Source organism: Cuculus canorus, chromosome 1, assembly GCF_017976375.1.
Source record: "Cuculus canorus isolate bCucCan1 chromosome 1, bCucCan1.pri, whole genome shotgun sequence".
NCBI classification, from domain to species: Eukaryota; Metazoa; Chordata; class Aves; order Cuculiformes; family Cuculidae; genus Cuculus; species Cuculus canorus.
Window position 1 is genome coordinate 17,838,571 of NC_071401.1, and position 26,604 is coordinate 17,865,174.

The 26,604-nt window shown below is 46.8% G+C and overlaps 1 protein-coding gene across 2 annotated transcripts in view; it reads right to left on the minus strand.

Annotated features, from left to right (window-relative positions):
* Positions 1-26,604, minus strand: part of GAB2 (GRB2 associated binding protein 2) — a 103,815-nt gene that overhangs the window by 14,718 nt on the left and 62,493 nt on the right. For both annotated transcript variants that reach the window (XM_009566444.2, XM_054075993.1), the window contains 4 exons: positions 7,460-7,700; positions 2,671-3,257; positions 1,526-1,620; positions 510-792 (listed from right to left, as the gene is read on the minus strand). In XM_009566444.2, coding sequence (XP_009564739.2) covers positions 510-792; positions 1,526-1,620; positions 2,671-3,257; positions 7,460-7,700 — 1,206 coding nt within the window. The remainder of the gene's footprint in view (positions 1-509; positions 793-1,525; positions 1,621-2,670; positions 3,258-7,459; positions 7,701-26,604) is intronic.

Genomic DNA, 26,604 nt, shown 5'->3' on the forward strand with positions numbered 1-26,604 from the left:
GGAGGTTGAAGGGAGGTGGGTGTTGGTCTCTTCTCCTACGTGACAGGCAACGGGACAAGAGGGAATGGCCTCAAGCTGCGCAGTGGGAGGTTCAGATAAGACATCAGGAAAAATTTCTTCACCGAAAGGGTTATCGAGCACTGGAACAGGCTGCCTGGAGAGGTGGTTGAGTCACCATCCCTGGAGGTATTTAAAAGATGGACAGATGAAGTGTTCAAGGGTATGTTTTAGTAGAGGACAGTTACAGTTGGACTCGATGTCAAAGGTCTTTTCCAACCAAGCGATTCTATGTTTGGCTTTTCAAGCACCATGAAAGCTGCATTTACACAACAGTCCTCCTGAAAGAGGAAGGGGATGGGGAATATCTGGAGATCTAACTGTGCTGGTAGTAGCAAATCACACCCCACATAGGATTCTAAGGAGTGTGCGGAAGATGACAGGTGTAGTCCGAAGTATTACAAGAACAGAAAGTTTTCTGGAAAGATTTGCCCACAACCAACCACTCTTACCTTTCCGGTCTGGTTTGAGGTTGCGGTTGACTGGTGGGGGCTGGATTTCACTCAACCGTCTGTGGCACTGCACCATGGCTCCTCCTTTATGCATGGGGAGGGTGGCCGAGGACAGCCCCACCAGGTCAAAGTGATGCGGCCCAGGGCTCATGGGGATGTAGAGATTCTGGGCATTGTCGTTGGCTTTCTCAGTGTGGATCAAGGGTGAGGAACTGGGATTCATCGGAACATAGTTGTCTTCGGAGTCAGTGCTGTGGGAGCGGGCCACTGCTGCCTTGGCTTGCTGGGAACAAGAAGGAGGACATGCTGTGAACACCAGATACTGTTCAACCCTACCCCACTATAAACGTCTTCTTCTCATCATCACCAAATATGCACGTGAAGTGGGACCAGTTCTGAAATCTCATCCAGGAGAGAAGGGGTGGTCTGTCCCCTCCTTGACCATCAGTGTTCACTGAGAGAGTCTACCTCCACTGTTTCCGAGACATTGCAAGATCCTGAGTTCAGGGAAAGGTCTTAATCACCCAAACTTGAGCTTCTTCTCATGATCAGAGTGAGCTGCAGAAGCGAGCTTCACCTGGAAAGTAATTTTTCACTAGGCTCTAGTTGTGACTAAAATGCAATATGAAAGGCTGCTTTAATGTCCTTTCCAGCTCAGGAATTCTTAGAAAGTGCGCTGAAGAGGTTGTTCCGGCAACATGTTAAAATCCAGCTCAGCAACATAACAGGATTTGGAGAAGCCCAACTCTCGGGTGCTTTTTTAGGGTCTAAGCTGCAGTCAGACATGCTCTGTGGAAGCATCCAACTAAATCTCTGCATGCTGTGCTGGGTTAGGTGGTTGTTCCTTCACCTCTGCCCTGCAGGACCACCACGGTTTTAAATGAAATCACTAATAAAGTTTTCTTTTCTTTCTGCAGGACTGGGCTGTGAAGTCCCACCTGGAACTGACTTGCCTCTGTATCTATAAGGTGCAAATGGTGCCTATGGCACAGTGGCTGACATCAAGGCCAACTCACCAGGTAAGAGTTGTACCCATCGTTCATCGACTCGATTGACTGCACAGCACTGCCACCTCCATGCTGGGGGTAATCGTACGTCTCGCAAGAAGAAGCTGTAACACAACCACAAATGCACGTTGTGTCCCAGTGCAATTGCTAATAAAAGGGACTCCTGAAAACAAAATACAGGTGGAGGGTGGAATCTACTTTGATGATTGAGATGTTGGTGGGAAGATGTGTTTTTTTAGCCCATGACAGACTCCCTGATCTGTTCCCTCCCAATTACCATCTCTCTGATGTGTTAATGCAACTGTGCACACTGCACGGACCTAACCTGGTTCTGTCAAAGTGCTGCAAAATCCCAGGGGTGAAGATGTCAGATAAGGTAGATCATGGTGACAAAACTGGGTTAAGGGTTAAGCTATTACAGCTCACTTGGCAGACATAAGGTCTGGCAGCCTCTGGTAAAGCGGGGATGGGGTAAGGATGAGGTGTTAAGTTCTTAGACTGGTCTAATCTACTGCTGAGCCTAGGTCTGATCTCAGCCTAAATGTTGGTATTTAGGTAGGAGGACATAGAAGAGGCATTTCAGGGAGCTGTGTGTACCATTTACAGTATATTTTCTCTTCAGACACCTCTTATAAGTTATTTTGCACCTATCTTATTCTAGGCACAAAGTCTGGAAAGGGTAAGCTCATCCATGGCCAATGGGAAGGTCATTTCTGCTGCACCAGGCATATCGGGTCTTGGAGATATGCAAAATTACATCCCTATCTGGAGAGAAAAATCAAGGTAGCTCCAGGCTGAAATGCATTCTGATAACTCTGTTTATGAACTGAACTAAAAGCAAGCTAAAAAGGGAAAAAAATCACCAAAACCTGCTGAAGAGCTGCATGGGCGAGCAGGTTTGGTGTTTTGGTTCAAGGCATAAAATAGCCAAAAGCCAGTTCAGCAGCTTGAGTTAGCAGAGTGCTGGAGATGTCTCTCCATGCTTATTGCACACAAAAAACAGGGCCAGATCCACACCAGGGAGACCTTTGTGTCTGACCTCCTAGACAATGACAATAGCCACTCCAGCCCTACCGCAACCCAACAGGACCACCCCATCCAAGGCTGCTAGATAGGACAAAGCTCCCGCCCAGTCTCCCCATCCCTAAATTCACCTCGGTGCAGCCTGCTGTTCTCCACCGCTGGCAGCGTGTTTCTCCGGGGAATGGTGGCTGCCATAGGGGCCAGCCCTAAGCTTTCACTGGGCTGAGGTTGCTGGGGTGGGCTGCCCCACCGTGGCTCCGTCTGCCCAGGTTTTGGGGGCCGTGGGGGTGGTGTGGCGGGTGAGTCGCTGGCAGCCACAGCCAGAGCATTGTGGTTCTTGTCCAGTGTAAATGTCCTGGGGATCTGGTAGACAGAGAGTGATGTGGCGGGGATATCATAGGAATCCATGGAGAGCTCCCCAAACTCCTTGCATAAGGTGTTGTTAGGAGTCTTGTAGGTGTAGACCTCCTCATTATCTGTTTCAGAGCTGGTAAGGCTTGACTTGGGGTGGGTGTAGGAAGCAAAGGAGCGTGGGAGGTCGTATGCACTGTCCCTGAACTCCGAGTTGTGCCGGCTGGGTTTTGGTAGGCTGTAAAAGCCGTGGAGTTGCCCGCCAATGCCATTCACACAGTGCCCATTGCCCTGTGAGAGCTTCTGGACTGCTGTGTCACTCCGCATGAAGAAGGCTGACCTCGTGGCTTGGGAGAAGCTGGCACTCCTGTGGAGGAAGGGGAAAAGAGGACTGAGATGGGGGAGAGCCAGTCCTGGGGTGCAGTGAGCTCTGCTTCCCTGATTTGTCACCTTCCCAACCAGGACTGCTAAACCCTTCCAAATGTTCCCACAACCCATTTTGTTTTGAAACGCCTTCAAAATGACACCTGTAATGCAGTGAGCAGTACATGTACCCAGCTTTACAATGGGCCTATGGATAGGAGCAATTCAGATATAAATTGCTCTAAATGGGCAATTTTCACACCAGCTGACAGTGACCCAAGACACAGCTGTGAAGAGCCACTCCTTGAGCATCATCTTCACATGTAGGCTGCCCCTCCGCACTGCAGGAGGGAGGCTAACTCTCGCCTCTGCCCTGCAAATACTTTTGAGAGGGACTGGAAAAATTCTGTTGGGGATTATTTCCAAGCCTCCAGCAACACTACCACCCTTCCTTCTTGCAGGACAAGCCCTGGGGAAGCAAGAACACTCCTCAGCTGGGATTTCAGATTTGCAGCCCTGATCCCTCCTGCAGGTAGGTAGGAATAAGCCTCAAGGCTTAATTAAGATTTATAAAAGCCCTTGAGTCCACCGAGGCAAGTGGGGTAGTGTGGCCATTAGGTCTATGCCTGGCTAATGACTTCTTGATTTGTATTGTAGCAATGCCTGGGGGACACCAGCCTAGACAGATGGTGAGCACTGTGGGCAAACCTTGTCCACTGCTCCTCTGCAAATTCCTTCCAAGGTGTTTCATATCGGTCTGCCTGTTTCATCCCTCCTACTGCTTACTCTTTTGATGCTCCAGTGCTGCAGAAATTGATAAGCCCCACGGCCTTTGCTTTCTGTGCCCCTAACTCCAGCAGATGACATTTTCTTGAGTGAGGGCATACTTGAATTGGTCACTTGGACTTTTCTTTCCCCATTCCTGAACCCCCATCCCACAACATTTGGGGTAATGCGAGCATTGCTGTGGAAACACTGGGACACAAGGGCAAGGAGCTGCAGAGCCAAATGTAGGTGATGATGATGCCTTTCTTCAAGCTATTTGAAGAAGCATGGAAGAAGAAAATACAGCAAAATTCCAAAAGAAATGGTACCCTGCCATGAAGAGCTAATGCATATACACCAGGAGAGGTTGACAGGTAGTCTTAGGCTGGGTCTTCTTAGCTTGCAGGAGTAGAACCATGGGTCAGGCTTTTGGGGACCACAGCTCACAGCCAGAAAGGGCTCAGCCAACCCCATTTAACAAGGAAAGTCTCGCCCTGCATTAATCACTGGAAAAAGTGAAATAATTGTAAGTGGAGGTTCTACTAGTGGCAAATCGCTGGGGAAGCACCAGCTCTATGGGAAAAGCTGGGAGATGCTGGATTACACTGCTCCAGCAAAGTTTACACTCCACAGGGACTAGAGCAACTCTGTTTCATGGAGCCAGCACGAGATGGCGCTCAGAAATAGGGCTTATTTGGGGAAAAACCAAGTGATGCTGAGATATGGTATGAACCCTTGTTGCCTTTGGAGTGTAATCAACCCAGGCGAGGCTTGGGCTCTGACAGGGTCCTTTTGGCTGAGGACTTGAAGCATCTCATGGGTTAATTATTCAGTATTGCCCACCAATTAGCTACTATTACCCTCATTTTATGGATGAGTAAAGTAAGAGCTCCAGAGCTGAAAGGGGAGAGACTCCTGGTAGTCCTGCAGCCTGGCCCCACGCACTGGGCATTGATTGTTGATTGGGTGATTATTTCTGGCCCAGTTGCAGAAGCTGCTGCTGGCCAGTTTGCCTCTGCCCACCAAAACATCACTGCTTTCTCCCTCCACCTCTATGTCCCAGCTATGCTTGAGCTCTCAGAGGGTGGCTTTTACGTATCTCCACAGCTGAAGAATCAGAGAGCCTTTTTATAAACACTGTTCCATTAACTCCATCTGAAGTTAATTTGTCTGAGCCTTTTTCTGTTGTTGTTTTTTTGGGTAGGGAAAAGCAGCTGCAGCAGGAAAGCCCAGTGGAGGATGCAGCCCAGGCTCTGCTCTCACCCCACACCAGCTGGGCTCCAACAGCATCTCCTTCCCTCCCTCCTTCCCTCCTCACTGCTTTTGGGAGCCAAAACACTTCATGCCAAAAAAACTCCTTGCTATTTAAGGCAACCGGCTGGGTCTGGAGGCGGAGAGCTGCTGCTTGCTCAGAAATACTGTGCTGCGTGCCACAGGCTGCTGTGAAGCCCAGCGAGCTCTGGGCTATAGCAGGGATGAAGGGTAGAGTGATGCAAACCCTGCCCATCCCTCTGGTTGTGCTTATTTCTGATTAAAGGCAGGAACTGGGGCCCTGTGTGCAGAGTCACAGAGTGGCTGAGGTTGGAAGGGACCTCTGGAGATCATCTGGTCCAATGACCCTGCTCAGGCAGGACCACCCAGAGCCAGTTGCCCAGGACCAGGTCCAGATGGCTTTAGAATATCTCTAAAGCTGGAGATTTCACAACTTCCCTGGGCAACCTGTGCCAGTGCTCAGTCATTCTCACATTGAAAAAGTGTTTTCTGATGGCCAGAGGGACACATCTGTGTCTCAGCTTCTGCCCGTTGCTTTTGGTCCTAGCACTGGGCACCACTGAAAAGAGCCTGGCTCCATCTTCTTTGCAGCCTCCCTTGTATATTTATATACATTTATGAGATCCTTCCATGAGCCTTCCCTAGGCTGAACAGTCTCAGATCTGTCAGCCTTTCATCATAGGAGAGATGCTCCAGCCTCTTCAGCATCTTCATGGCCCTTTGCCAGAATGTCTCCAGTACAGCAATGTCTCTCTCATACTGGGGAGCCCAGCACTGCACACAGCACTCCAAGTGTAGTCTCACCAGTGCTGAGTATAGAGGGGAAGGATCACCTCCCTTGACCTGGGGGTAATGGCTGACGGCCGACTGAACATGAGCCAGCAGTGTGCCCAGCTGGCCAAGAAGGCCAATGGCATCTTGGCTTGTATCAGAAACGGCATGGCCGGGAGGTTATTCTCTCTCTGTACTCAGCACTGGTGAGACCGCACCTCAAATACTGTGTTCAGTTCTGGGCCCCTCACCACAAGAAGGATGTTGAGGCTCTGGATGGTGTCCAGAGAAGAGCAACGAAGCTGGTGAAGGGGCTGGAGAACAAGTCTTACGAGGAGCAGCTGAGAGAGCTGGGGTTGTTTAGCCTGGAGAAGAGGAGGCTGAGGGGAGACCTTATGGCTCTCTACAACTACCTGAAAGGAGGTTGTGGAGAGGAGGGAGCTGGCCTCTTCTCCCAAGTGACAGGGGACAGGACAAGGGGGAATGGCCTCAAGCTGCACCAGGGGAGGTTCAGGCTGGATATCAGAAAAAAAATTCTTCACAGAAAGAGTCATTGGGCACTGGCAGAGGCTGCTCAAGGAGGTGGTGGAGTCGCCTTCCCTGGAGGTGTTTAAGGAACAGGGGGATGAAGTGCTTAGGGACATGGTTTAAGGGAGTGTTAGGAATGGTTGGACTCGATGATCCAGTGGGTCCTTTCCAACCTGGTGATTCTATGATTCTGTGACCTGCTGGCAATACTTTGTCTAATGCAGCACAGGACACCACTAGCCTTCTTCGTAGTAAGGACCCATTGTGGCTCATGCTTATTTTGGCATCAACCACGATCCCCAGGTCCTTTTCTGCCAAGATGTTTTCCACCTGGGTGGCCACCAGCATACATTGGATCTTGGGATTGTTCCTGCCCAGGAGCAGGACTTTACCCTTCTCCTTGTTGAATTTCATGAGGTTACTGCTGGCTCATTTCTTCAGTCTGTTGAGGTCCCGCTGGTATATCAGCCACTCCTCCCAGCTTGGTGTCATCAGCAAGCTGGCTGATGGTACACTCTGACCAATATTCCAGATCATTAATGAAGATGGCAAACAGGACTGGACCCAGTACTGACCTCTGGGATACATCCTAGTGATTGGCCTCCAACTAGACTTTGTACCACTGATCTCCATCCTCTGGATCTGGCCATTCAGTTTGCTTTTAAGAGAACCCAGAAAGCCAAGACAGCCAGGGGTTCAGCAGATCACTGCTCTGACCTCCTCTTCCTAACTACAATGAGATGAGATCATTGCTCAGGGCTTTCTCCAGCTGGGTTTTGCAGACCTACAAGGATGGAAGTAGGTTAGGCCATTCACTCCCAGCCCTCCCTCAGTTGTCCCTGAGGTTTGCTCCTGGGTGGGATACAATACCTTGCATTTTCTGACTTCCTGCTCATACACTGGTGGAGAAAAAGGTAGTCCTGGGGTGCACTGGCAGACAGGGTGCTCTGGAGGTGGCTGGCAGGTGAGTCAAAGGTGAACAGGGTGGGCTGGCTAGAGTGAGATGGTGCTGAGGACTTGCGCTCTCGCAGCAGGTGGTGGCTGGCACCGCTGAGCTCTGCTGGGGAGGACCGTGGTGCATGGTTCATGGAGGCGATGCTCCTCAGGGTATCTGCAGGGAAAAAAATACCAATCACCAATAAGTGACTGGATGCAGCAGCCCCACAGCCTGTATTTCTGGGATTTTCCTTACTTAAATGCTCTGGCATTTATAGACGATTGTGTTGTTTGCTCAGGTCTGAGTGATGCATTCAGTAGCAGGCTCCTCTACTTAGAACACATGCAACTACAGGTACCACGTAGGGAAATAAATATTTTATCATATTCAACAATTTTACTATATTTTATCATTCTACCATATTTTATCACATGCTTAGCAGCTTGCAGGGATGTCTCGGGATGTCAGTCCAATTCACAGGGAGATCATTGGTTTGTTAAAACCTGATTGAAAAGGACAAGGAAGAGAAGCACTTTCACATCACAGTTTCTTCTGTCTTTTCTTAGAGAGTTTTTGTAGGTGGCTTTAGAGATGTGATTTAAGCCATCTCCATGGCTCTGTGTAAGGACATCACAGCTTTTACAGTTAGGTAAACTCAGGCACAGGGTGGGAATGCGGATGGACATAACAGCAACAGAGATTAAAAATATCCCCTCATTCCCCAGTCTTCTATTAATCTTGTGAACTCAAAAGAACTCTTTCTGTTTTCTGCTAGTAAAATGTGATGCAGACCCAAGACCTGACTATGAGGACCTGCTTCCCTTTCTCAAGGAGAAACACACTTTAAATTAAAAGTAGAATATGCCATAGGTCAGGAGTAATCACCTGGCTACTGCATCCCTGTAATAAGCATGCTCCAAGAATATGACCTAGGGATGAAGTTTTACAGCCAAGCTGTAAGCCCCCATTACAAAAAAGCCCCAACTCTAAAACTGCAGAAAACTCGCAAGCTGCGGAATGCTTTTGAAAGCAGATCCATCCCTGGCTGCAGAAGACCATCCATAAGATCTGTCATGTGAAAAACACTCATTGTGGTTCACTGAAGCCACATGTTATAATAGCTGTGATTTGCATTTATTTGGTGCTAAAGCAAAACACATAAAACCTCCAAATCTGAATAAAAATATCATCTTTCCCTGGGTAGATCCACCTATTTTCTGGCTAACACTGATATAGGGATTGCTCCCAGGTTTCTCCCAAAACAATGTCCACCTGCTTCTCAAATTTGAATTGACATCCATAAAGAAACCTTCTCACACACAGGGACAAGGGGGATCTTACAGATTTCCAACCTCTTTTTTTTTTTCCCCCAGATTCTACCAGAAATTTTGGGCTTGACTCCCCCATGCTGCAGATAAACAAATTCTCTGTGAAATGGCTGTCATGGCTTGGACAAGGAGACGCTCCACACAGGGTGATTTTTCACTGCCTTCTGAATCGTGTCAAGATACAAGATCGATCTGTCTGCCACTTCTTCACTGCTGCTACTTTTTTTTTTCTCCCTAGCATTACTGCAAACTTCACTTGATGCAGAAAAAGTACATTAATAAAAGCCAAAGAGTGTGTCTCAACTCTGTTGTTTGGTTTGTGCTAAACGCAGAAAGGATCAATATTTAACATTGACATTAATGTTGGTGCATGCGAGCTTAAAACTCTGATTTCTGCCTTCTCTGTATGGGCATTAAAGATCCCTCTGTGTTTTTCATGAGAGTAAATGGCCTTCTTAGTGTCCTTGGACACAACAGTGCCTTGACTCTCGTTCTTATTAAATATTTATCCTGTAGAAGTACAGACTGATCCCCATTGGAAATGGAGCTCTTTGAGTCCCAAATCTTAGCACCTAATCAAGTGAATTGAACTCAAACAGTGTGGTAGAGCCCATACCCACAGTGCTATTAAAAATGGGGGGGCTGCACTCAATTATTTTTCTGCCTTTCAGAAACAGTCCCCTGGCCTTGCTACCTCCCAAATCATGTCCAAGAATTGCCATTGACATTGGACTTTGGCCAAGACTCTTCCAAGGATGGCATGAGAATGACAGGTTGGTGTAGTGTCCCCGTCACAGTACGAAGGTTGCCTCTGGGGACAACTGTGAGCTGTGCTGGCTTGGGGCCCCTCTGCCTTGAGCAGTCCTCCAACATCATCCCCGCAGGCTCTGCACTTGCCATTGCATGGAAAAGCCATGGCAGGCCAAAATACACTTGAGAGTTAGAAATCACACCGATTTGCATGTGCCAACACAGCCTAATGGAAGAGCTGCGGCTGCACGGAGAAGACAGCACCTGGCATCACATCGGGGCACAACAAATTCAAATCATTACACTTTGAGGAGCCAAATGAATTCTGCATTGCCAGGACATCCCAATATTTTCCTAAAAATAAGTCTGATTTGGGGAAACTGGAGAGCACAACTCAGAAGACGAGCTCAGTGAAAGCAGCATGAATTACTCCGTCATTACTCTGACTGCATAAGAGAACAAGGGAGACTGCGGGGAGCAAGCAACAACGCCCAGTAAAAGCACGATGCTTCCCTGGGGGAAGCTGCTTTATTGATGTCCTCATTGATTTTGAAAATGAATTCCCAGCTCGCTTCCCGCTGTGACCCGGCCACCAAGAGCATTAGCAGGAGCGAATTCAGGACTCACGTACTCCATTAGGTCTGTGAGATGAACTCCGTAATAGCAGGTGAGAGATGGATTGCTTCATGGGCCTGGGAGGGTATTGCAAGGGCTGAGAAGATAAATCCTGCAGCTGCAGAAGCCAACTGCCAAGATTGCTCTGTATTTTTTAAAGATTCAGGGGTTTTTTTACTAAAGAAAAAGGGCAGCTCATGTGCCCGGTTCGCACACTGGTGATTGATCCTGCTGTGGGGTAGAAAAGGAAGCGAGAAAGGAAATGGAGGCAGAAAAATAGTATTTGATGACGAGTACATGCTAAAGGAAAAAGTCAAGACATTTGTGCTCCTCACAGAGAGAGGTCGTCATGAGGGTAAGTCATACAGAGTGAATTACGAGCCAGAGGCCCCAAAGCCATTTCAACTCACTGTGCCACAGAGCCTAGCTCCCAAGCAATGAGGCTTCTTTCCTCTGTCCATGTGGGGCACGTAGTTAAAGCCTTCCAAAAGTCCCACCTGGATGCCTCTGGGCATTGGTCCCACCCACATCATGAGCAAAGATGCTCAACTAAATCTGGCCATGAGCCAAAAAGAATGATTATAGAATCATAGAATTGTAGAATGATTTGGGCTGTGAGGGACCTTAAAGATCATCTAGATCCAGCCCCCCTGCCGCAGACAGAGACACCTTCCGTTAGATCAGGTTGCTTAAAGCCTCATCCAACCTGGCCTTGAACACTTCCAGAGATGGGGCATCCAACAGCTTCTCTGGGTAACCTGTTCCAGTGCCTCACCACCCTCACAATAAAACATTTCTTCCTAGTACCTAATCTACTGTCCCTCACGACCATCTGCCTCAGGGCCATGGATAAATCTGTGGTCTTCTTGTGTTAACAGCACAGATGTAGCCTGAAAATCTCTTGGCTTTATATTGAGACCTAGAGTTTATGTTGAGGGAATGTATCAAATACAGCCAAGGACGGATAAGATCCAGTTCCAGTTCCTATTGCCATTCCCAGTGGGGCAGAGTTGAAGTTACATAGTGGGGCCATGTGGGAAGTGTCATCTTAACCCTGCATTTCCTGCCCAGTTCTCTTCTGAGTTCTGGAAATTAGACTCTCACGGTTTGGAAAAGACAATGTTAGATGCCCACAACTTAAAAGACAATGTCAGCAGCATGACTTGCATGCATACATCTTGCTGGGCTCATGCTACAGCTGCCGTGCTGGTCCCAGTGAGAAAGCTGAGAGCCAGCATAGCCCTGCAGAACTCCATGGTGCTGGGTGGGCTTTGGTTGGTCAAAAGCTCAGCACTCACTAGTTCAAGTTAATATGTGCTTTTTTGGCCATGTGTTACAGAAAATTGGGGAAAAAAAACTCCTTGCAACTCCATCCCCAAAACAAAAATATGCAACTGCCAGCACGGTCGGCAACAGGACAGACTTGGCCAGGAGCCAGGAATTTTTTATGAATGTTTTCAATCCCCCAAAGACATATTTCCCTCCTTGCTGACAGCTCTGAATTCCCTTGCTCAGAGTGTTCAACTATTGCTGTGTGCACATAGCTTCACACAATGTTCCTGGGCTTATCTGAGCAAAATAATTACTCAGCCTCCTTTGGAAATTGTTGCTCAGAATGGCCTTTTTCACTGGAGCTGTGATGTCAGCTTTCCCCACCTGAAGGCTCAGGCTGAGACTACAACTCCCTGTATCCTATGGACTTGAAATTATGCCCCTGGGAAGGCAGCGATTTTCGGTGTAGCTAAATTTCTACATCCTGTCAATGGTTGCAGCAAAGGTGCCAGGTTTGCTTGGCACCCCTGAGTGGCACGAAATTCCCCGTGATGCCCACACCACGCTGGCAAGGACGAGCTGGTCCAAGGGGTCTTGCAGACAAGGGCTCCTCAGATCTGCCCTGGCAAATAAAGCTGTGAAATGCATCACTGCACTTTGTGCCAGTATAGCCGATGAGATTTTATATTCGGGAGGGAAAAGCAGAAATCTATCAGAAATAATCCCCAGGAGGGTGTGTGCAGACTGTGCTCATGTGCTATTGTCTTCCCTACTCTTTGGATCAGCTCCATCATTTGTTAGCAAAAAAATGGGGAACCTTCTTCTGTGGGAATCTGCCTGCACCTCTGCTTTCACTGCCAGCTCACTCCTCGAGCACAAATACAAAAAAATAATTAAAGAAAGATAAACAACGCTACCAAAACAAGTCCTCTGCATACTTCTCCTGGCAGATAAAGAACAAATAACATGTCCGATGGATGAGTCACCATGCCACCATGCTGCCAGCAGGCCCTGGGATGCCATGAGGATAAGCATGGCATCCCAGGAAGGTTTATTTACAAAGATTTCCCTATCTTCTCTGAGCTGGATGGTATTTGGAAAAGCTGTTGTTAGTCTAAGGATGCCTTGACAGGTTGCCCATTGAAGTTTTACTTTGGCAGGCTGGTGGAAAAGGGCATCTGATTTGAATAATTTCCTCTCCCTGGTTTATATTGGGGTGGGGAACTGTGTGCAAAGACATAGGTACCCTAATATTCAGCATTGCCTGAATTTTGGGTGCTGAGCAGGGGGAGAGGAGGTCTCCAAAAGTGAGGATGGGGTAAGGTAGAACTTGCCACAACTGCATCCTCCATTGCAGAGGAGCTGAAGGGTGAGGGCAAAAATGACACCAGGCTTTTGAGCTTTTCCTTTCCAACTTCTGCTGCTTATTTCAATTTGCTTTGAGAAACTGGTAACAACAGACTGGCCAAGGGAAAGGAAGAGCATCACTGCTTTACATACAGGGATTTGCTGCACAGAAGGCTAAGGGTATGGTTTCTCTTACCCAGTTCCAGCCATCTAAATTATACTTAGCCTAAGCTGATCCTCTTTAGGTTTCCTTCAACTATAACAGTGAAATCTCCCAATTATTTAAGCATCCATCACAGGATGGGGAGAATTACCCAAGAAAGAGCTGTGAGACAAAGACAGTGAGGCAAAGATGAGTGGCAATAAATAGCAGTCTCTGCCCATGAGTATCAGCGTTCTGCCTGCATTTGTATGAAACTGCTGAAAAAAAGTGGTAATGTAAGTGTTTCCCTGGAGGAGCATGGAAACTAGGGGAAAAAATCAGTGCTGGAGAGTGAGTGAGTGAGTGAATGAGTGAGTGAGTGAGTGAGTGAGTGAGAAGAGAGTGAAAGGAGCCAAGTCAGATCATCCTGACCTCAAAGAATTATATATCTCAGTTATTTTAACAGCAATCAATACTTTGAAGGACAAAGGGGCAGAAGGAAGAGAGACTGCAATAGAAATGATGTGATGCTTCTCCGTGGAGAACACAGGTTTGCTTCTGTGAGAGGAGGCTGTGCCTAAAACCCCATCTCTGCTCTGGGAAACATCTCCTGGTGGCAGTGACCCAGCTCTGTATCATATCAGCACACCCTGTGCACAGCAGCTACTCTTTAAAGAGAAAATTTGCCACTTGATTGCAGAGGTCAACCTTTTATGTCAATATTTGGAGGTCTAACATTTGACCAGATGGGGTTGTCTGGTGTGCACCTATTTATTTTTTGCTTTAAGGGCTTCAGTGCTGGAGATAAAAGCAGATGAATGTAGTTACTTACAGTCCTGGCTTACGTGTGACCTTGAGCATCCCACTTGGGACATCCTTATCTGAGAGCCCTGGAGTGGGACAATGACCTACAGCTGAGGATGAAGGGCAATCTCAGGGTGGCAATGTGGGCTGGGATAGGCTTCATTTGCTCCACAGAACCAGCCTCACCTCCAGTCCTCTGCTTCATGAATCATCATATCTGACATTGCAAAACCAATTTGATGACGGATTAAATGCGTAAAAAAGGAAAAAAAAAAAGGCTGGAACAGAGGGAAAAAGAAAAGATGCTTGGCTGTAACTGTATAAAGCACAAAGTGGTCTCAAGGAGGTTATTTTTGCCTTTTTCAGTGTAGGGATAAGGTGGCAAAGACATGGCAATGAGGACTTGAAGAATCATCTGCTTTCTGTCTGTGGGTGGAACATGCGATTCCCATGGATGCCAAGGGCATCCTTAGCAAATCTGGATGGAGGTATGAGTGGTCTGTGGAGCCCAGTGCTGCAGGACAGGGCTGAAGTAAATAATTCCTACAACCTATCAATAGAGATACTGCATTTATAAAAGAAAAGAGTTCTTTCCCTTCCAAAACCAGCCTCATGACTGCTCTGCATCAAGCCAGCTTTCTCACTGCATAAAATCAAGTTCTGGCATCCTGTTCTGGGGGATTATACTGGCTGTTACTATTATTGATGACAATGATTAATGATTTTGGCTTTTCCTAACCAGGCTTTCCCTTAGGCATCACACCAATGTAGTCTCACCCAGTGTTGTGGTCCAACTTGCCACCAACAGGCAGGGTGAAAGTCCAGAAGATGATGTGCCATTGACATTGCATGCACTAGCCCAGGAAAAACCTGCTTTTTGGTCCTGAATAAATCTCTTCTTTTCCTCCTTATCATTCAATGCAAGCAGTATGTGGCTGCATGCCCCACTTAGCCAGGATGGCAAAGGAGAAAAGGTGAATTCTAGCCTAATCCCAGCCACAGCTCACTTTAAATTTTATAGCCCTTTTTATGGTTGTAGGATTGTAGGTCTTTAATACTTCAGGAGAGCAGAAGAACCCATTTTACATATGCATGATTTAGCATCATTTCTATTCAAAGGAGTGCACGAGAGGCCCAAATATTTGCACTCTGTATTATAGAAGAACTGCCATTCCTGGCTCTTTATCAAAGTAATTTATTTTGATCTCTTCTTACCTTGGGGGTGAAACATTATAACTTCCAGTTTTCCAGGGAGTCATTAAAACAAGAGCGCTATGAAGGGTCTGCTTCACCATTGCTGAGCAAGGCAGAAATGGGAACAGTATTGCAAAATATCTCCTGTCAGAGCCCTCTTCTTCATGGGTGCATTTGCACCTCTGCATGGGATGAAACTGCAGGAGTCTGGCCCTCTTTTTCTCTCCTTTATTTGTGTTTAATACTAATTTTTGCTCCCTGAGTGGTATTTTAGCCGATGGGTCAAAAGGGAAATGAGGCGAGTACTGTGCAGGGATTGGGGGAGAAGATGGGTACAAGGGATTTGGGGTAGAGCCCTGAATTTCTCATATGGCTTCAGGTGAGCCTGGCAGACCCAGTCAGGGTAGTATCAGCTGCATCAATGGCAAAAGCTGAAAGAGGAGGCAAAAGAAGTCATTAACCCTCATAGCTGCAATACCACGTCCCTGAACTAATGATCAAAACAGCGTGGGGGTCAGTATGAGCAGGGGTCAGTTCATACCCAAAAAACAAGACCTTAGGGATGGAGACTCAAAAAAATGGTTTGGCTTGGTTTTTGGTTTTTTTTTTCTGGAAGTTCAGCTTTCCCTTTTCCATCTCTGCAGCCTTTACTCTCAAAACAAGCCTCTTTGTAAAGGATTTCTACACATTTTTTTTCATTTAGGGGCATGGGCATACCTTGTGCACGTACTAGAATCATCTAAAGGCAAAACCAGTCTTAAGATGTTGAGAGTAAAATGCAAGAAGAAAACTCCCTGCAAGTGATGGGAGGATTGCATCTTGCAGAGTCGCTCTCTATCTGGGCTCTGCCACACCAGCACTCCAGCAAAAATGCATACAGCTCAAAAAGCCATCTTGGATCTTTCTACCCATTATTTAAAATCTGAATTCTGCCCATTAGACAGTCTACTAGCAGTACTCAGTGAAAGCAGAGAAAGAAAAGGTCCCTTCCAGGAAGCTATTCTCATTGCCATGAGGTTAAAAATGCCTGTGACCCCCAAAGCTTTATGCATTCAGAAATCATGAGTTCACCCACAGTAAAGGTCTTCAGGATCAGCTAAACCCTGGAGGTTTTTCTCTTCCTCTTCTTTAAGATGCAGTGATGGCAAAAGGACTTGGAATTTATTCCCTACACATCGTCATAATCAAATAATATGCTAATGCTATTAGCTTGGGACCTTGCATTGCAAATGACTTAAAATCATATCCCCTTTCAAAATACTACAGTTTCATTTAAATTGGTCTCCACAGCAACTGGAAATGAGCTGGAATAATGTCAGATGAGAATCTTCATGGCTTGGCATGATGAGTGAGGAATTTCACAGCAGGGATTGAGGGGAGAGCCCCAAACTTAGCTCAAGCCCACTATGGTTGGTGGACTTGTGTCAGTCATCTTCCACCCAACCAGTTATTAGCTGTGATAACAAATGCAAGGACAAAATGAACCTGCATGTCCAGGAGTACCTCAAAGCATCCTGATGCAAAAGGGATAAGTAGACATGAAGTTCATTTAGACGTAAAGCCTAAGAAGGCTTTCTTGGTCCTTCTCCCCACAGATAATTTCTAAGTTGCCCCAGGGGAGAAGCATATGACACCTGGTTTCAGTCACGCTCAATCAGTTCTCATCTGTTAAGCTCAAACCTGGCTATTTGCAAATGGCCTGAGGAAGCATAACTCCTTTTCATGGGCCAGACTCCCATATCTTAAGTTTGTACAAGCACAGGCCAGGAAGAAGGTGTTTGCTGCTGGTTTTCCTCTGTTAAAACATTTAATCTCATCTGCTCTGCTCACAAGCTCTCCACAACGGGCAATGTCCGTGAGGATCTAGGATGGGAAGGACCTGCAGCATCCTCTGGCCAGTGCCTCTACCAGCTGGTTTCTTCCCATCAAAAACAGTCCCTAACATCATTTGAACATGAGCTGAGCTTTGCAATGCCATGGCTGGAAACTTGTTGGTTAGAAACTAGCTCTAATTTCCCATGAAAATGTTTTCCCAGCCACTCCACTCATCTTCCCTGCACTTGTTTCGCTCTGCGGTCAACGTTATGTCAGCAGCCATGGTGCGATCCTGGTTAGAGCTTCTCAGCGTTCCCCTAATAAAATGAGTATTAGCAACACGGCCCACAAAAATGTCTTTGAAAGCAGTGTCAGAAAGTGGGAGGTTTCTTACTTGAAAAGGGCTGAGAGTTCAAGCAACGAAAAGAAAACAGCCTTGACCAGTCTCTCAGTTCTGTTTGTAATTATCTGGGCTTCAGTGGGTGTTAAAACATCTGTACTGGTTTGGCAGGGACTGGGGAGTGCAGCTTGTGCCAAAGGCAAGAACTGGCATGAGTTGAAAGCAACAGAGCAATATGTTAGCATGGTAGTTGCACTTCGAAATGTGAGGCTGGCAGCCTGTCCTGCAAGAGGTTTTGAGTTAGGGTCAGCCCCAGCCCTATCTCTATCCCCGTGTCCGCTGTTCACTACAGCTTGAACCCCTCTGGGACCATCCCAAGGAAGAACTAAAGGCAGTTAAAGGAGATGTGAGGTTGGCTGAAGTCCTGAAGCCTGGTGGGTTTAACATCCCTCTCGACTTTGGTTGCCATCAGTTCAGCTCCATGTTACACTCTTGCATTTATTATCTCTGTGCATGACCATTTCCACCTGGACACTCTCCATCTCCCAGTGGTTGCAGCAACAAATCTCCTCCCACTGGATATTTCTGCACTGAGTAGCAGGGCAAGCTTCCAGCATGGATGTTGCTGTTTGAACCCCATGCACTAAAGCACAGGCTGGTTTTGTGGTTATTTTTAACACAGCAGCAGCAGAGCTGGGTTTAGTGGAGCAATGGAGTGTAATAGAGATCTTAGTCCTTCAGAGGACTTGGGGAAGGTAGATTTATCACAGTCTGTTTGAGGGTAATGTTTTTGGAGTTTTGGCATTCCTCATCCTTTGACTCAGGAACAAAACATCCTCCAGCATCCAAAGACCAAAGCAAACCTTCTTTCGCCTAATGCTGTCTCACAGGTTGGGAACCATTCCACAGTCTTATTCAGCAACTTATCACCCTCCTCTTCCTCACTCAAACATGGCTTGCAAAACGAGGTGAGACAATCCTTGAAACCCCAAAGAGACAGATTACATTATCACCCTTGTGGCTGTGCCCATCCTTGCACATACCACAGATGGTACCAGCACCCAGATCAAAATCCGCATCTTCTTGCCCGGTGCATCGTGCATGCTTCACGCTTGGCTTAGGGCCAGCTGAAAATGTTCTCACATCCTCCAGCTGGAAAACGACATTTAATCAAAATAGGAGCTTGCCAAGTTATCACTTGCAGTAAGAAATTACAAGAAACCTTTAGAGGATAAAAGTGAATTTTAAGTGAAAAAGGGAGAAGGTCAAGGTATTTTCATTTGTTCTCATCAGATTGGATCATTTTTGGGGGTAGACTGCCCTGCTTTGATCAAAGATCATCATCAAGCACTTTAGATGTGTAAGGGCAATTCTGAGTGAAACTCTTTATTTTTTCTGAAATTCTTTGAAATTCAGAATGAAAAGGTGTGAATCAAAATTGACGCTGAAAATGGATGAAAATGGATCCAAGTGAGAGTGGAAAAGAATACACTGAATTTTTACCGCCTCTGAGGTACAGTTTGTGACAGGCTCATCACCCGCTCTGCTCACTGCAGCGGCAGTGTTCCCCCAGCATCAGCTTGTTCAGAGTCCGTATGTGTTACTTCTGAGAACTCTTCTTTCGTCACAGGAATGGTATTTATTTATTTATTTTGTTTTAATCATCTAGATGACCCATATCTGAACTTGATGTACATGGCTGATGAAACAGATCTGGATGAGATCCAATGGTTGGTGCCCCTCTCATCACCGTCACAGAGTCCTTCACTCATGTGATGAAAAGTGGTTTCTAACAAATATGTAGTGCATTGGAGTCATTTCTCTCTGCAGATGCTGGGACGAATACGTGATGATATAATGGATTTTGGCTACAATCACAGGAATGCAGGAATTACCAGGACCAGACCAGATCAGAAGCCAGCCTGCTCCAGCTTTCCATCTCTAAATGCTTCAGAGACAGCAAAAAACTTCACAGAGATCACTCATGCAGCAATACACCTGCAGGGAAAACTCATTTGTGCCTCACTTCATCATTTATAAACCTTATTAAAGCAAATATTTTAACTTATCTGAGGGCATTCTTGCACTCAGAGAAGGACTAATTCTTTAAGCCACTTTATCTGTAAAACAAACCACTCTGTGTCCTACAGGTCTGTGAACACAGGGTTAGTGTTCCTTTCAAACTGCACCAGGAGACAACAGATGGTAGCACGTGTTCTCATTACTGAGATATGTCAATGGATCTTTTACTGCAAGAAACAATGTTTTTTTCAGGGCTAGGACATCATGGACTTATCTGCATAAAAATATTAGAGACAGGCACAGGACTGGGTGGTCCTTCCAGCAACGTGCCAAAGAAATTAAATGTATTTGCAAGCCTGTGCTCTGAGTTCTTCTTAAAGGTAGCAGAAACAGCGGAAGTGAGTCTCTGGAGCACCACAGAAGAGCCAGCATGATCTTAGATGCTCAGAAGGAGCTATGTCAATTCCTAAACCCAGATATAATGGGTTATAAAAACCTGTAATAAACCTGTAAAAGCGTGAATGAACTTTAAGTGAAAATTGCAAATCTGCCTCTTTCTTAGACTCATGGAATGAAGTTTGGGGATGAGGAAAAGCCATGAGAGTCGAGAAACTGGGATTGAGAAACTCAAAATAAGTAAAAATGTAAAGACTGAAGAGACACTCAGTGTTCTCCAGGAAAGAGAAAGTCCTCTGCTCACTCAGAATTTTTTTTCAGACAAATCTCAAGAGAGGAAGGCACCATTTTCACCTGGAAGATCATGTGACAACAAGGTTTTGACACTAACATTAATTCGCAAAGAAACCATCAACTAGCAAAAAGACTCATCACAAAATTTATGGATTTCAAGTGAGTATTTGAAAGACTTCCTCATGACTCATTTGAGAGCAATGTGAACTGTTATGGCAAGCCAGCAAAAATAATTACTACCATAAAGGCTTTATATCAAGGCTGAGCCTGTGCAAAGATATATGCAGGCTCGAGGGAATGGTTTATACACAGACAGCAATGTCAAACAAGGTTGTACTTGGCCGGGCTGGTGATCTGCTGTGAGATAAAGGCCAGGATGGAGCCATAGGTAGTGCAGTAGCCACTCACTATGCCCAGCGCTTGTCCGACACTTCAAAAAGAGGATTGACTGTCAGTTATGAAAAAACAGCAAATGCTATGAGTCACTCAACTCCAGCTTACTTTTAAAAGCAATGGCATGGAAGAACAGGGACAGCGTATGTATTTGGCAGTAAAATGGAAGGCAATCATACCAAAAATTGTCAAGGATCAGCTGTGTTGGTCAGGATGGGATTTGGTCATGTAGAGATGAAAGAGCTCATGATGACATTTTTTAGGTGAAATGTTATTTTCCATCCTAATAAGCACATATAAAGGTTGGCAATCAAAGGTGCAAACAAGTCAGACACAGTCTTTGGTATGTGACAACTACCCAGTAAGTATGAAAGGAAGCCCCAGTAAGCGCTGAGATGTGCCAGGGCTTCACCGCCCTTCATGGAGCGTCTGGAAGACTATGAGAACATCACACAGAGCAAAAAGGGTGAGAAAACATGAGTCTGGACTTACCCAGAGACAAGGAGTATCAGGCAATATGCTGTGATATGGACTCAGACAAGGCAACGCCTCATCTCCTGCTCTGCCTTCCCATCTTGCTTGTGATCCTAACAGTGAACAACTTGTTTTACTTGCTGGGATTGCTGAGACACCTCAGCTCCTCACCACACTTAGAAGCTTGGTATTTTCCTGCAATGTACGTTCACAAATATCACAGAATATTTGGGTTGGAAAGGACCTCTGGAGTTGGTGTAGTCCAACCTCCACTCAAAACACAGGCAGCTGCAGTAGATCAGGAGTGTCTTGCAGTTGGGTTTTGACTATGTCCAAGGATTGAGACTCAAGTCAGGTTTATTGTGTTTTGTTTTGTTTTGTTTTGTTTTTCTCCCATGCTTAACTATAAGTATTTGCTTCTTCTTCTGTGGCTTAAAGTGACTGTAAGCAGGGACCAACAGTTAAGCTGCTCCTTGAATGCCTGGTGGAAACCCTTCTAGATCTGACTCCCGGAGACAGCGGCAGCAGACTAGGAGTAAGAGGGGAACAGGAGACATAAATGACATCTAATTTTTCTAGTCAGTCTCATTTTCCATTGAGTTTTCAGCAGCAGTGGCCAACTGTCCCTTTTAAGACCATGCCTACCTTGGAGGGAACAGGAATCATGACCAAAATGCCTTTGGCAGCAAATCGCTATAGGCAGAAGAAAAGATGCACCAATATGTCTATGTGGTGCCTGAATGCTGAGTCCCTTTGAGCAGAGGCTGTCTTTACGCTCAGTGCTTGTGCAGCACCTAGAGTAGCAGAAGACTGGTTTCTTGGCTACATCTATGTTGTGAGGGATCCTGAGAGGTGTTTTGAGTCTTCTCAGAGAGAGTCAGGATGCGGCCAGGGCACACATGCGGCATCCTCAGATAGGGTGTAACCCCACAGTCCAAGTAATAAATTGCCAACATTACAGCTCTGACATTGTACCACACTAAATAATGCAGAAGTATGTTTGAGAAGCAGGCAGTAATTATAACTGAAGCATAGAAACCACCTAGGGAAGAAGTGTTATCTTTACAGATAAAATCAGTAATAAATGCTACTGCATTCATAAATAAAAATCAGTCTGGAAACAAACCCTGAGTAGTGTCATGAAAAGTTCACAGCAATTGACAGCTTCACAGCTCCTTCCTGCTTTGTGTGCCTTCACTCAGAGGCTTTAAAGGCTTTAGAAAGCTTTTCCTCTACTTAGGCTCAGTTTTAATTGGGAATATAAAACAATACAAACCAGTAAACAAACAGGCATTGGGGTCTGGGAAATAAGAGTCTAAATCTGTCCTGGCTTTTATCAGGTTTTACGCAGCAGCACTCAGGGTGTGTAAACTGTGGCCCCTATCAAAGGTTTGGAGGGAACAACATGAAATATATGGAGGGAAGAACAGGGAAATATGTTGGCCTGGGCGGAAAAAAAAGAGTCACACTGTGAAAAACTGCTCGAAATTATCCACCACAAAGGTCACTGTGATTTTCTCCTTTGTCCTTCAACTTGCTTGCACAACATTTTGGGGTCCTGCATCCATCATGTTTCCTGGCCTGTCCCCTACATGTTGGGCATGACCTGCAGATCTGCATCCCGTCCTGATGTCAGAGCAGCTCTGTGGACATGGCGTGCAGCTCCATGAACTCCAATATGGCGCAGCTGGGGCACACAGGCTAAAATAGTTCCAGGACCCCTCTGGGAAATATAAATGCAGGCAAATCTGACTGCAAGTTTCCTCCCAGCTGGCTGACACCCAAAATGCCTCATTCCCTTCCTCGGTTTTGCTCAGACAGTGCCGCTTCGCTGGTCACTCTGCTCCAAGCCCATCAGCTGTTTATGTTTTCAAAGGCTTTGCGTGGTTTTGCTTTTTGATGTGATGCTGATACCGTCTGCCTTTCTCATTTTTCCCTGGTCAGTAAGTCATCCTAAAAATTCCTCAGTGCCCATTAAACTAATGAGGCTGATCTGCCACACACAGGGCTCATAGCAACTAAAGCCACTTATAAAACAAAGAATTATTTTAAATGTGTTTCTGATTCTGGCTACCTGGCCCAGGAGACAGGTCTGGGCAGGGCTGAGACGTATAACTGCAACTTGCCAATCTCTGCTGGGAAACCTGTGCTGGAAAGGCCGGGCAATACGTTTTGCTCTAATAAAACCCCAAAGCTCTTGAACTTCACATTTCTTCCTTCTCTCCCAGCTCAAATCCCAGCCTCAGCTCAGCAAACTCAGTGGGGCTTTGGCCAGTAAAGAACAGAATTTTCCCCTAAGGCCTCTGTTTTCCAGCTCCATATTTATCTTCCAAACAGGCTGTTTGGATACCCTTGTGCGGGGTGTCTGCTGGGACACAGTCACAGAATCACAGAATCACAGAATCACAAGGTTGGAAAGGACCCATTGGATCATCGAGTCCAACCGCTCCCAACACTCCCTAAACCATGTCCCTAAGTACTTCATCCACCCGTTCCTTAAACACCTCTAGGGAAGGCGACTCGACCACCTCCCTGGGCAGCCTGTTCCAGTACCCAATGACTCTTACTGTGAAGAATTTTTTTCTGATATCCAACCTGAACCTCCCCTGACGGAGCTTCAGGCCATTCCCTCTAGTCCTGTCCCCTGTCACTTGGGAGAAGAGGCCAGCTCCCTCCTCTCCACAACCTCCTTTCAGGTAGTTGTAGAGAGTAATAAGGTCTCCCCTCAGCCTCCTCTTCTCAAGGCTAAACAACCCCAGCTCTCTCAGCCGCTCCTCATAAGACTTGTTCTCCAGCCCCCTCACCAGCTTTGTTGCTCTTCTCTGGACACGCTCCAGAGCCTCAACATCCTTCTTGTGGTGAGGGGCCCAGAACTGAACACAGTATTCGAGGTGCGGTCTCACCAGTGCCGAGTACAGAGGGAGAATAACCTCCCTGGACCTGCTGGTGACCCCATTTCTGATACAAGCCAAGATGCCATTGGCCTTCTTGGCCACCTGGGCACACTGCTGGCTCATGTTCAGTCGGCTGTCAACCAGCACCCCCAGGTCCTTCTCTTCTGTGCAGCTCTCCAGCCATTCTTCCCCCAGTCTGTAGCGCTGCATAGGGTTGTTGTGCCCCAAGTGCAGGACCCTGCATTTGGTCTTGTTAAACCTCATCCCATTGGTCTCGGCCCAGCAGTCCAGCCTGTTCAGATCCCTTTGCAGAGCCTCCCTACCCTCCAGCAGGTCGACACTTCCTCCCAGCTTAGTGTCATCTGCAAACTTGCTGAGGGTGCACTCAATGCCTTCATCCAGGTCATTGATAAAGATATTGAACAGAGCTGGACCCAGTACTGAGCCCTGAGGAACTCCACTTGTGACTGGCCTCCAGCTGGAGTTAACTCCATTGACCACCACTCTCTGGGCCCGGCCATCCAACCAGTTTTCAACCCAGGAGAGTGTGCGCCTGTCCAGGCCAGAGGCTGACAGTTTCTGCAGCAGAATGCTGTGAGAAACTGTGTCAAAGGCTTTACTGAAGTCCAAGAAGACTACATCCACAGCCTTTCCCCCATCCAGTAGTTGAGTGATTTTGTCATAGAAGGTGATCAGGTTAGTTTGGCAAGATCTGCCTTTTGTAAACCCATGTTGACTGGGCCTGATCACCCGGTTCTCTTGCGTGTGCTTCATGATAGCACTCAAGATTACCTGTTCCATGACTTTCCCTGGCACTGAGGTGAGACTGACAGGCCTGTAGTTCCCCGGATCCTCTCTGCAACCCTTCTTGTATATGGGCACAACATCAGCCAGCCTCCAGTCTAGTGGAACTTCCCCAGTCAGCCAGGACATCTGGAAGATGATGGATAGGGGTTTGGAAAGGACATCCGCCAGTTCCTTCAATACTCTTGGGTGGATCCCATCCGGCCCCATAGACTTGTGGACGTCTAGCTGGGCAAGCAAGTCTCTAACCGCCTCCTCTTGGATCACGGGAGCCTCAATCTGCCCCTCTAACTCTTGGATTTGTAAACAGAAGGAACAACTTTCTTTGCTATTAAAGACTGAGGCGAAGAAGGCATTAAGTACCTCAGCCTTGTCCTTATCCCCTGTCACTGTTATTCCTTCTGCATCCACTAGAGACTGGATATTCTCCCTCGTCCTCCTTTTCCTGTTAATGTACTTGTAGAAAGACTTTTTGTTGTCTTTCACAGACTTAGCGAGTTTTAATTCTAGTTGGGCCTTGGCCCTCCTGATTTTTTCCCTGCACGATCTCACTTCGTCCCTGTAGTCCACCCAAGATGCCTGTCCTTTCCTCCAGAGCACATAGAGCTTCTTTTTCTTATTGACGCATCTTGAGATCACCCTGCTCCACCAAGCTGGCTTTTCCCCCCGCCGGCTCCTTTTCCGGAACACAGGGATGGCCTGCTCTTGAGCTGATAGGATTTCATTTTTCAAGAGCGCCCAACCCTCATGGGCTCCCTTGCCCTGAAGGACTGTTTCCCACGGGACTTTGCTAATCAACCTTCTGAACAGGCCAAAGTCTGCCCTCTGGAAGTTTAATGTGACTGCTTTGCTAACCCCCTTCTTAATCCCACCTAGAACTGAAAACCCTATCATCTCATGATCACTTAATCCCAGGCGTCCTCCAACCGTCAAATCCCCGACAAGACCTTCCCTATTCACAAACAGCAGGTCTAGGAAGGCACCCTCCCTTGTTGGTTCGCTAACCAGTTGTGCAAGGAAGTTGTCTTCGATGCACTCCAGGAACCTCCTAGACTGTTTCCTTTCTGCTGTATTGTACTCCCAGCAGACATCCGGAAAGTTAAAGTCTCCCACAAGGACAAGAGGCAGAGATTTAGAGACTGTCCCCAGCTGTTTATAGAAGAGTTCATCAGCAGCTTCTTCTTGACTGGGTGGTCTGTAACAGACTCCTATCACAAAGTCCCCTTTCTTGTGGGCCCCTCTGATTTTAACCCATAGGCACTCGATCCCGTCCTCACCGTAATCCAGTTCGAGAGTTTCATAGCACTCTTTGACATAGAGGGCTACCCCGCCTCCTTTCCTACCCTTCCTGTCCCGCCTGAAGAGTTTATATCCCAACATAGCTGAAGTCCACTTATGTGAGTCATCCCACCACGTTTCTGTGATGGCAATGACATCATAGTCACCTTGCCCTACAACAGCTTCCAGCTCATCCTTCTTATTGCCCATGCTGCGTGCATTGGTGTAAATGCACTTCAGCTGGGCTGATGAACCTTCAGCCCTCATGAAGGGAAGAGAGTTTATTCTCGATTGACTGGTCCTTGGAATAACTAATTCCACAGACCCAGTTTTATCCTTACTGTCCCCACTTATACTCACCCTCACTTGCCCTGTTGTGGTGTACTGGTGGTCCTCTCCAGCACACCATTTCTCAGCCGCCGGTTTCCCACTTCCAGGCTCATTCCCAACTAGCCTGGTCTCCTCCCCTTCCCCCTTCACATCTAGTTTAAAGCTCTATTTAAGAGCCTAACTAGATTTTTAGAGATAACTTTAGTCCCCCTTGGAGAAAAGTAAGACCCATCCCTAGTAAGAAAACCTGGGGATGGGTGGGTCACCCCATGATCAAAGAAGCCAAAGCCTCTCTCCTCACACCAGGCTCGGAGCCAGGCATTAATCATCTGTACGTTCCTGACTTCCTGCTCCATATTCCTTAGTATTGGGATGGAGCTAAACACCACTTGCGCTCCAGAGCCCTCAATCATCTTCCCTAAATCCCTGAAGTCTCTTTTGATGGCTTTCAGCTTTCTGCGCTTTCAGCAGTCAAGAAGAATTGGAGTATTTGGCTGTCGGTCTTTTTTGAAAGCTGAGCATAAATTTACTTTTTTTTTTTTTTTTTGCTGGTTTTATTATTTGTAGTGAGATAAGAGCATTCTTT